The sequence below is a fragment of the Octopus bimaculoides genome, chromosome 4 (assembly GCF_046866305.1).
Source record: "Octopus bimaculoides isolate indiv1 chromosome 4, ASM4686630v1, whole genome shotgun sequence".
Lineage (NCBI taxonomy): Eukaryota > Metazoa > Mollusca > Cephalopoda > Octopoda > Octopodidae > Octopus > Octopus bimaculoides.
Window position 1 is genome coordinate 17,045,025 of NC_142931.1, and position 11,919 is coordinate 17,056,943.

Genomic DNA, 11,919 nt, shown 5'->3' on the forward strand with positions numbered 1-11,919 from the left:
TAAAATATTTTTTCCAAGTGTTACCATTACGTTAGACATGGCCAGGGCCAATCCTGATCAAAACTTATCAAAGTATATATATGTATATATTAAATATTAAATTGTATATATTGAAATATGTATGACAAAACATGAAGCAATACAGCTTTTTTTAACAAAGTCTCTTTTACCTATCAGACCAGTTTTGTTCCGTTGGTGGCAACGTGGAGGAACAGCCCATAGCTTTTCTCTTGATGATGTCTACATTGGTCCTTCATGCCTTGATCGATGTAATCGAAATGGTATATGTCAATCCCAACATCGATCAGTAGAATGCAAATGTGAAGAAGGCACACAAGGTAATTCTTTTAATTTATAAGTAATTCACTTTCCAAATAATTAATTAACCTACTGAATCATCAGAATGCTCAAATGATCTTTACTAAAATATATAGATATTCAACTTTTGTATCTATTTCAATAATTAGAATATTTAGAATATTCTACATTTCCTAATGAATATAAAGCTATAAAACACTAACTATATTGTCTCTAATTTACCTGTGATTATAACATAAAGTTTGACTTAACCCTTTAGCATTTAAACTAGCTGTATTTGGCCCAAATATTCTACCTGTTTTATGTCCAGGCCAGCCAGATCTGGTCTTTTACACTTTCCCTACAATGTCATTTTAAAAGTAAGCAATCACATTATTGAAATCTTGAAGCAATGAGATAATGTATGATAAATTCAAACAATGAGAATAAATATTTCGTTTGACAGAGTGATCTGAATGCTAAAGAGTTAAACTGTAGCCAAAACCAACTTTTAAAAATAGTGGAAGATCTTTATGAAAGAAATCATTTATTGAATAATTAATTCCCAGATTTCAGTATGTTCTACTGACCTGGCAATTGACTTGATCTTAACATGTGTATTGAGGTGGAGAAAAATTACATTCTGGAAGTCATGATAGTCATTTAAAACACATGTTATACTGTTTTAATGAGTATTAGACAGGTCATCAATTTAAAAATTTGATAAAGTGTTAGGGTATTTAAGCTGATAAAAATATTTCAGTCACCCATTTTTCAAAACAAGACAAATATGCGTGAAGAAATTAAACTAATGCCATGAGAAACATTAACATAGTTTTTAAAAAAATAGGAAATCTCTTCAACCGTAATTACTTATTCATAGAGTAAACATCTGGATCTATACAGACTAAACAGAGAATACACATATTACTAATACAGCTTTTTCAACCAAGTCCTACCACAGCAAATTTTGGGGTCTACGGAATATCAGAATAATTAAGCATATAAATATTTAAGTATTTGGCATGTTTTTACATTGTTTTGTATTTAGAAGAAAACCTAATTGTGAATTGGAGTTATCAAGAACAAAATAACAATCAACTTCATCTTTTTCTTTTTTGATGGCAAGAAATCCATGTCTCATAAGTGAAAACATTGTAGATAAATTTTGCATTTATCCAATAAAATTGCAGCTAATAAGTAGCAAAACAGTTTTATATGAATGTGAAGGAAATGATTTTAAATGCTATTATGTATTTATGTATAAGCTAGCAGTTTGCATGATGGAAAAAAAGTATGGAAGAATAACAGCATTAGTATATGCTACACTTTTTCATTCACTTTTGTTACATTTCTTAATAGATGTGGGAGTGGCTGTGTGGTAAGTAGCTTGCTTATGAACCACATAGTTCCGGGTTCAGTCCCACTGCGTGGCACCTTGGGCAAGTATCTTCTACTATAGCCTCAGGCCAACCAAAGCCTTTTGAGTGGATTCGGTAGACAGAAACTGAATGAAGCCCGTCGTATATGTGTGTATATATATATATATATATATATATGTGTGTGTATATATGTTTCTGTGTCTATGTTTGTCCCCCACCCCCACCCCCAACATTGCTTAAAAACTGAATCTGGTGTCTTTACATCCCCGTAACTTAGCGGTTCGGCAAAAGATACCGATAGAATAAGTACTAGGCTTACAAAGAATAAGTCCTGGGGTCAATTTGCTCGACTAAAAGGCGGTGCTCCAGCATGGCCACAGTCAAATGACTGAAACAAGTAAAAGAGTATTGCTTGCTGTAAATCTCTAACTCCTGTCTGTTGTCATCATCATTTGAAGTCCATATTTTCAATGCTTGTATAGGTTTGTCTTACATGGACAGGTCTTGTTTCATGCAATATTTTATCACTTGTTGTGGGCCCTTGTCGTCTTCATGAGAGTCTTAAGATCAGCCTTCATCACATCTTCACATGCATTCTTTGATCTTTCTCATTTCCATTTTCATTCAGCTTGGATCACTTAGCACGTTTTTACCAATCATTCATTCTCCATACACATCACATGCCTGTACAAGCAAGAATCTTTGTTGCACATTATAACTGATACCTTTTATGCTTAGTCTTCTTTTCAAATCATTCATGATCTCGTCTTCACACATTCTAACATGCCACACCCAATGAAACATGCCCACCTCATTTTTTCCCCCTCACACTTCACACATTTGCACTCAGTACACATGTTTCCCAGGCCTCATGAGGCAATGACTAGTGACTGGGACCTTTGGAAATATGCAGTGCGTGAGAAGACCCGGCAAGCCAAGCGAGACCATAATCCATGGCCTCTGCAAGAAGTGTAGCCAGCTCACTTATTCGTATCTTTACTTCATTGGACACTAAACTCTGCTTGCGAAGACCTGTTGAGGCAAGTGAAATCGAAATCGTAATTGAACCATATTCGATGACTGGCACCTGTGCCAGTGGAGCACTAACAGCACCGTCCGAGTATGATCATTGCCAGAGCAGCTGTCTGGCTTCCGTGCTAGTGGCCCGTAAATAGCACCATTTGAACGTAATAGTTACCAGCGTTGCCTTACTGGCACTTGTGCCAGTGGCACATTAGAAAATCATTCAAGCAAGGTTGTTGCCAGTGCTGCTGGACTGGCTCCTGTGCAGGTGGCACATAAAAAACACCATTTTGAGCGTGGCCGTCTTTCTGGATGGAACATTGCTCCATCCACAGATCTGATGTGCAGATTGCTACAGAATGTCTAGTAGAAACTTCAATTGTCTTCTATGTCATAAATCTCTTCCTCACACTCCTCATCAGATACCTCACCTAGTACATCTTTGAGCCTACATCAAGCCAAGGGATTATTCAGCTTGTTTGTATACTTCTCATCTTCAAATTATCTTGTGTCTCTGAGTCTACCTAGCTCTTAGCTTGTAGCAGTTGATCCCTAATCTGTGTTAAATGTTACAGCCTTCACAAAAGAAAGCTGTATTATTCCCAATAATTTATTTATCTTAGTGAGTATGATGTCTCTTATATTTAAAATAATTGCATTTTTTGCCTTGTTTTTCTTAAAATTTAGACACAGCTAAATTCCATATTTTATTTTAATTTATCATTTTCCATTTCAGGTCGTAATTGCCATGAGATACAAAACAACCCACTTGGAATAATTGACAGGTTTGATAATCGAAACGAACCGAATGAATTGTGGCAACGAACAACTGGATCTATGTTAGGAACCATGTGTGGCGTTATTGACAATGAAAATGCCTTGTTCTTTCCTGCTGACGGAACACGAGAGGCTGTAACTCTTCCACTTGACACAACGCATCTCAGGTAAGTGAACAAAACTTTATTCTCTCTCTCTCTTTCTATATACATATATATATATATATAAGTAAAATAAGACAAGGTAGAAAATGCTAAAATAATTTTTATCATGAAGAACATTTTAGTACCGGTTTCAGTCTTTGCAACTTTTTCAACTTAGAAAGTTGTTCATTTCCAGTCTTCCCTCTTAAAGCAGATGATGGGAGCTTTACCAGCATGGAAAATGGATGTTAAATGATGATACATATATATCATTGTCATCATCATTTAACGTCTGCTTTCCATGCTGGCATGGGTTGGACAGTTTGACTGAGGTCTGGAATGCCAGCGGCTGCACCAGGCTCCAATTTGATCTGACAATGTTTCTACAGCTTGATGCGCTTCCTAATGCCAACCACTCTGAGAGCATGGTGGGCGCTTTTTACGTGTCACTGACACAGAAGGCACTCAGGGGGCCCTGGCAGCGATAATGTTCGGATAGTACCTTTGACATGCCACTGGCACAGGAGCCAGTCAGGAGCACTGGCAAGGGCCACATTCGGATGGTGCTTTTTACATGCCACCGGCAATATATACATCACACAGCCTAATACAATAACCAAATCATTTGGCACATAAAAAGCACTCACTACACTCTCAGAGTGGATGGCATTAGAAAGGGCATCCAGCGGTAGAAACTTTGCCAGATCAGATTGGATCCTGGTGCAGCCTGCTGGATTTCCAGTCCTCAGTCAAACCGTCCAACCCATGCCAGCATGGAAAGCAGACGTTAAACAACGACGATGATGATGATCAGTATCCCAGTTTTGATGGTTTATTACTTGATTAAACACTTGTACTAGAAACTGTTTTGATTTTTAATCAAAATCATCAAATAAGATGCTTTTTACATCTATTTTCTGTGCTGGTATAGATGAGAGGATTTTGAGTTAGTTGGTTTGTTTTGGTGGGGTCTTTTTTATCTTTTTTCTTAGTGCAATTGTTTTTGCAGATAAATGTAATTCCTACTACTGACCATTCAATGATAAAGAAAATGTGGAATCTGTCTGTCAGTCAGTCATATAAATAAGAGTCAACAAACTGGCTGAGTTGTTAGTGTATCAGACAAATACCCTGCCATTTTGTCCCTTCTTACTGCACTCTGTGTTCACATCCCACTGAAACCAGCTTTGGTTTTCATCTTTTCGAAGTGAATAAAATAAAGTCCTAATCTCCCCCATGCTACTGTGTATGTTTTGGCAGGGTTTTTATGGTGGGAGGCCCTTCCTAATACCAACCACTCTGCAGAGTGGACTCGGTGCCTTTTACGTGGCACTAGCACAGGTGAGGTTAGTTTTAGCATGATTTTTACAGCTGGATGCCCTTCAAAATGCCAACCACTTTACAGTGTAGACTGGATATTTTTTACATGGTGCCAGCACTGGCAGGGTCACCACGTAACTCACAAGACAAGCAATTATGAGAGAGGCAGGGGCCTTTAAGGAGGGGAACTTGTGTCAGAAAATAAAAGGTTAGAGTCTGTCTCTTTACCTTCTCAATTCAGAAATTCATTAGCAAAATACATATGGGTTTTTTTTTTTTTCCAGGTTGGTGCAGTTCCAGGTTTCTATTGGTGACATAAATGGTAACAAAGTGTGTAAGAAACCTAGGAATAGAAATGAAGCTGTGATCCTTGACTATTCTACAGACAATGAAATCACCTGGACAATGTTGAAAGTTGTTGAACCAAGTATGTATACTAGTTCCAATGAAATTGTCAGTGTTGAATTACCTGTTGATGCAAAAACCAATCGAACTATATTCAGATGGTGGCAACCACTTGGATATGGAGGTGAGTTGTTTTGATTTTGTCTCTTAACATTCAGATTACTCTATCAAATTCTTATCTATTCACTTTGCTTTGAATTAATCATGCATTATTTCATAGCCTTGAGTTTTCAATGATGTGGTTATTTATTTTTAGAATGAAATTGTAAGGTAGGTGTTAGAGGCTGGATTTGGCCAGTTTTAGCATCAAATATGTAGAATATTTTGACCAGATACAGCTGGTTTAAATGCTAAAGGGGTAACTTAATTTTGCTTTGATAAAAAAAAATCCATTTAAGTTTATGGAGCTGTAGGAAAGCTGATATCGTTGTTTGTCATGTTTGTGTTGCCATCCGGTTTCACCAGTCCTCAGTCAAATCGTCCAACTCATGCTAGCATGGAAAGCGGACGTTAAATGATGATGATGATGATGATGAACCTACAACAGGAAAAGTAGTACCCATGATCTTCATGTAAGAGTTCTGAGAATGGTAGGAGATAAGTAACGGTGGGGGACACAATTATCACTCAGAATAGTCATGGCTTGAATGCTTCCAACAGTGTTGACTCTGCTAAAGGCACACAAGAGTTGTGCAATAATAATTCTATCTAGTATTGATGCAAAGCCTGAAATTTTAGAGAAGTGGGTTCGTTCATTACATCGACCCTATTGCTCAACTGGTACTTACACACACATTATTGTTGTTGACTTAGTGAACATATTAAAAAAACTTAACTTTCGACATGAAAAAAGGCAAACTTGTACTGTCTAAAAATTATGAGATTTCAGTCCAAGATTTGAATTTGAACAATACCCTTTTGACACCAATCCATCTTAGATCATCCCCTGATACTGTGATAAAAATACCTTGTGTTAAAGGGATCTGCATTAAACCCTTCCATCACCATTAATATTAATTCACGTTCAAGAAAACAGCTTATTATTAACAAAATCATTTTACTAACTTCTTAATGATTTTAAAATTAATTGAAACTTAGACAGTGTATTTCAATATTTCAACAGAGATAAGACAGCAAGATGGCAGAAATGTTAGCACACTGGGCAAAATGCTTAGCGGTATTTTGTCTGTCTTTATGTTCTGAGTTCAAATTCTGCCTTTACCTTTCATCCTTTCGGGATTAAATTAAGTACCAGTTGCATACTGGGATCAATCTAATTGACTGGCCCCCTCCCCAAAAACTTCGGGCCTTGTGCCTAGAGTAGAAAAGAATATTTCAACAGAAATATGGAAACAAAAGGGTTAATAACTAGCTGGTAGAGACGTGCTAAATTCTTCTGTCGACTTTGTTATTTATTTCTTTGGAATAGACATAATTCTGTTTCTTCTTCAACAAAAAAAATTATAGTTGTATATATATTTTATCAACTTACATAAGGAAATTTAAAGAAAACATTTTAAAATACAGCTTCAGGTATGATAAGGATTAAGTTTAATCTTTTATTTTTTTCTTAAAAAAATCTTGAGATGTTTTTAAACCATACCTTTGTTAACATTATATTATGTATCAGCAGAAGAAATACAATACGATGAGCCAAAAAAACTGACAAAAACGAAAAGAATATATATATAATGTAGGTAGGGGGAAAATCCCAGCTGTGTCCTCTTGAAGCACATCTGCTTATTCCAGTATTCCAATCCAGTATGTCGTTGTTGTCATTGTTGTATTGATGTGAAGTACATTTGAAATTTAAAATTCTGGAAATATTGTTTGAAGAGTTAATTATTATATAGCAAAACAGTTATTTGGAGAAATTTTGGTATCATTTATTCACCATTACACATGTTTCATTTGCTAATAGGAATCACAAAATTGTACATGTTGGGTAAACATGTAAGAAATTTCCTATTAGAAATTCTTCTGGCAGAGAATCAAACAGTTTTGACTGAGTATCTGTCTGCCAGTAGGGTGCAGTTTGGCATGGTGGAGATTACTCTCTGAGCTGTTAAAACACCTGAAAGTCATGGACAGGTGAGACAACTCACCTCTAATTCCATCCAGGAGTGATGGACATTCATGTTCCACCATTCTTATGGCTTATCAGCATCACACACCCAAACAGGATTGGAGATGACTGATATTGCCAGTCCACAATTTATATGTGTGTAGCATGTAAATTATGTGTGGGTGTGCCCGACAATGCATACATAAGAATGAATTTGGTAGGCTGCAATTTGGCATTGTGGAGAATACTCTCCCAAAGTATTCAGGTGTTAAAACACCTGAAAGTCATGGATAGGCAAGCATGCCAAATCACAGCCTACTAGCAAATGCATGGAGCATATCATCATCATCGTTTAACATCTGCTTTCCATGCTGGCATGGGTTGGATGGTTTGACTGAAAACTGGTAAGCTGGGGAGCTGCACCAGGTTCCAGTCTGATTTGGCATGGTTGCTATGACTGGATGCCCTTCCTAATGCCAACCCATCCAAGAATGTAGTGGGTGCATTTTATTGGCCATTGGCATGGATGCCAATTATGCAACACCAGCATCAGCCATAACTATAATCTCACTTGGCTTGTCAGGTTTTCTCAAGCATGGTTTAGTGCCAAAGATCTCAATCACTTGTCACTGCCTCTGCATGGCCCAACATTCAAATGGTGCTTTCTACATGCCACAGGTATGAGTGCCAGTTACACTTCACTGGAATGTGTGTGTGTGTGTATGTGTGTGTATATGTTTGTGTGTCTGTCTCCCCACCATCGCTTGACAACTGATGTTGATGTGTTTATGTCCCTGTAACTTAGTGGTTCGGACCGATAGAATAAGTACTAGGCCTACAAAGAATAAGTCCTGTGGTTGATTTGTTCAACTAAAGGTGGTACTCCAGCATGACTGCAGTCAAATGACTGAAACAAATAAAAGAATATATAAATATATAAATATATATATATATATATATATAAAAACATATGAAAATCAATGTCTTCCTATTTCCAAGCAGCTTCTGTCTTAATTTTGCAGGATTACCAAGGGCAGTTTGGGGAATTGACAGTGTACTGGTTGGAGTGAATGACACAAGTGCATTGGGCTTTCAAGATGATTTTAATGGCCAAAATCCTAACCCTCAATCCTGGTTTATTACACAAAGTGGTGTCCCAAGAATAAGTTGTCGATCTAATGGTCATGCTTTGGAATTCAGCCGAAATAATGGTATGTAACTGTATAAAGCACTTTACGCATTTTCATGTATTCAGGTTTTTTATTATATGACATTTTTAATTATTTCTTTTTACAATATTCTTAGGTTTTTTATTATATGACAGTTTTAATTATTTCTTTTTACAATATTCTTAAAATAGACTCGTACTTTAATAATTCATGAAAATAATTTCATTGGTTCCCCCCCCCCCGCCCCACACATACACACACACTTTTCTTTTCCATGTCAAATCTTGATTTCTTCCTTAAAGTTAAACTAAACAACACTTTCCATCCATCGTATTTATCTTAATATATTACTGGGGTGTTTCTTTGAACTGTGAAATGCCAAATCAATTCATCGACCATTGAATTATGTATTTGTTCTCATTCATAAATGAAACTATTTATTTTAATGCCTACAAATAACAGAACGGAAGGAGAGAAAAATAGGAATTGTATATATCTGAATTTATTTAATTTGTTTTGTTTTTTTGTAATTAATCATTTTCCACCAAACAGTTTACTCTGTATTTTTATTCTCTAGTCAACTGTATAAGCATTACTTCCCATCTGGACAGATTGTAACAGAACATTTTATTATTGAATTCTTAGGCCACTTTATTAAAACATCCTTTATTCAGACTTTAATATCTTTTCTTTTCTTTTTTCTTTCACTTGCTGGGTCTGAAGGAAGGGTATTGATGTCATTAACGTTTTGTTTAAACTGTTGCGAGATGACCCCAACTAGAAAGGCATTAGAGGTAGATTCCAGAAAATCAATGTTCTGGAGATGAAACACTCTGCATAATTTCCAGTGTGTGGCCTGGTTGGGTTGCACACAAGAAGAGTGGCGATAAAGAGATGAGTAGACTGAAAGTTCATGAGTGGAGTTAACCCAAGATCAGCTAACTCTTACAAACAAAAGCCATTACAATAGTGACAGATGAGAAATAGCACATCTGTGGATTAAAGGTTGGAATACATTAAGGGAACTTTCATTAGGTGCACTCTAGGGTATTTTACTACAGGTTTCTAGAATGCATGATATTAGCAGTGACAAATGAGAATGGTAGAGGCATTTCTGCTTCATTGAGTATTATCAATAATATGAACTCATTGCCAACATGCCTGAATGAAATCTCTCATCACAGATATAGACAAAAATGGTGAAAAACTATCACTTGTGTTGTAGGTAACTGCCCAGCAGAGTAAAAATTCATTATATGCAACAGAAGCAGTATTAGATTAAAATAGCTATTTATGTATCATACTTAATGTAAATACATTGTGATAGTCAAAATTTATTCACCTATCTAAAACTGCTTCTGTTGGATATAATAAACTTTGAATATAAATTTATTTTGGGAGGAGTCAAAATATTCCTTGCATTGCACAGCTGTGGATATTGACTCAGTTTGGTTGTAACTGAAATAATTAAAATTTAAAGTGAATTTCATAACTTGTGTATTAATTAAATGACTCTTCCACAATGAAATTTCTTCAGTTCTAATACATAGTCCCAGATCAAGTTAAACTCACTGGAAGACAAGAGAATAACTCCAAAATAGTACATTAATTACGAAGCCATTCTAGAAACATGACTGAAATTCTTAATTACAAATTATTTGATAAAAAACTTTTTTTTACTATCAACAAAAAGCATATATTTTTGCTTTGGTATGAAAACTAAGCATTGAAGTAACTACAAAGTAGAATATCCTTCACTAACACACACACACACACACACACACACACACACACACACACACACACACACACACACACACACACACACACACACACACACACACACATTGGCATATGCATTGCTGTGTGATTAAGAAGCTCCCTTTGCAACCGATTGTATGGCATCTTGGGCGTCTTCTACTATTGCCCCAAGACAACCAACGCCTTGTGAGTGAATTGATTAGGTTGAAATTGCATAGAAGCCTATTGGGTGTGTGTGTACTTATACAAAGTATGGAGATTTAGTTCACCAGTGATCTAAACGATTAGGTACACTAGGTAAGTGCTGTAACAGATTACTAGGGCTCCAAGGTTATAGCCGAGATGGTAGTTATGGAGCCATTGCAGATTTCCGATGCAGCAGATATATAATTGTTAAAGAGGACAACAAGCATTAAGGCAAGGCAAATATCTCAAGTCGTATACAATATTATTATTGGAAAATAATAATATTGTATACGACTTGATATGTTTGCCATGCCTTAATGCTTGTTGTCCTCTTTAACATATATATATATATATAACATAGTGAGGGCATATGGCTTAATGTTACTGCATTTGGCTCACAATCAAAAGGTTGTGAGTTTGATTCCTGGCAATATATTGCATCCTTGAGCAAGACACTTCATTTCATGTTGCTCCACTTTACTCGGATGGCAAAAATGAGTTGTGCTTGTAGTCCAATGGGCCAGCCTTGTCATGTTCAGCATGTCATACTGAATCTTCCTTAGAACTATGTTAAGGATGTGTGTGTTTGGGAAGTGCTCAGCCACTTGCATGTTAATTTCGTGAGCAGGCTCTTCCATTGATTGAATCAGCAGGAATACTCATCAATTCCATAACCAACGGAGGGCCCATATATATATATATATATATATATTTATTATATTATATTATATCATATTATATATATATATTATATTATATATATATATATTATATTATATTATATATATATTATATTATATATATATTATATTATATATATATTATATTATATATATATATTATATTATATATATATATTATATATATATATATATTATATTATATATATATATTATATTATATATATATATTATATTATATATATATATTATATTATATATATATATTATATTATATATATATATTATATTATATATATATATTATATTATATATATATATTATATTATATATATATATTATATTATATATATATATTATATTATATATATATAATATATTATATATATATAATATATTATATATATATATTATATTATATTATATATATATATTATATTATATATATATATTATATTATATTATATATATATATTATATTATATATATATATTATATTATATATTATATTATATATATATATTATATATATATATATATATTATATTATATATATATATTATATTATATATATATATTATATATATATATATATATTATATTATATATATATATTATATTATATATATATATATTATATTATATATATATATTATATTATATATATATATTATATTATATATATATATATATTATATATATATTATATTA

At 34.1% G+C, this 11,919-nt stretch overlaps 1 protein-coding gene across 3 annotated transcripts in view; it reads left to right on the top strand.

The window, feature by feature from the left end:
* LOC106875197 (reelin) overlaps positions 1-11,919 on the top strand; it is a 221,159-nt gene that overhangs the window by 126,662 nt on the left and 82,578 nt on the right. For all 3 annotated transcript variants that reach the window (XM_089350383.1, XM_014923240.3, XM_089350384.1), the window contains 4 exons: positions 178-338; positions 3,439-3,646; positions 5,227-5,471; positions 8,435-8,623. In XM_089350383.1, the coding sequence (XP_089206509.1) occupies positions 178-338; positions 3,439-3,646; positions 5,227-5,471; positions 8,435-8,623 (803 nt within the window). The remainder of the gene's footprint in view (positions 1-177; positions 339-3,438; positions 3,647-5,226; positions 5,472-8,434; positions 8,624-11,919) is intronic.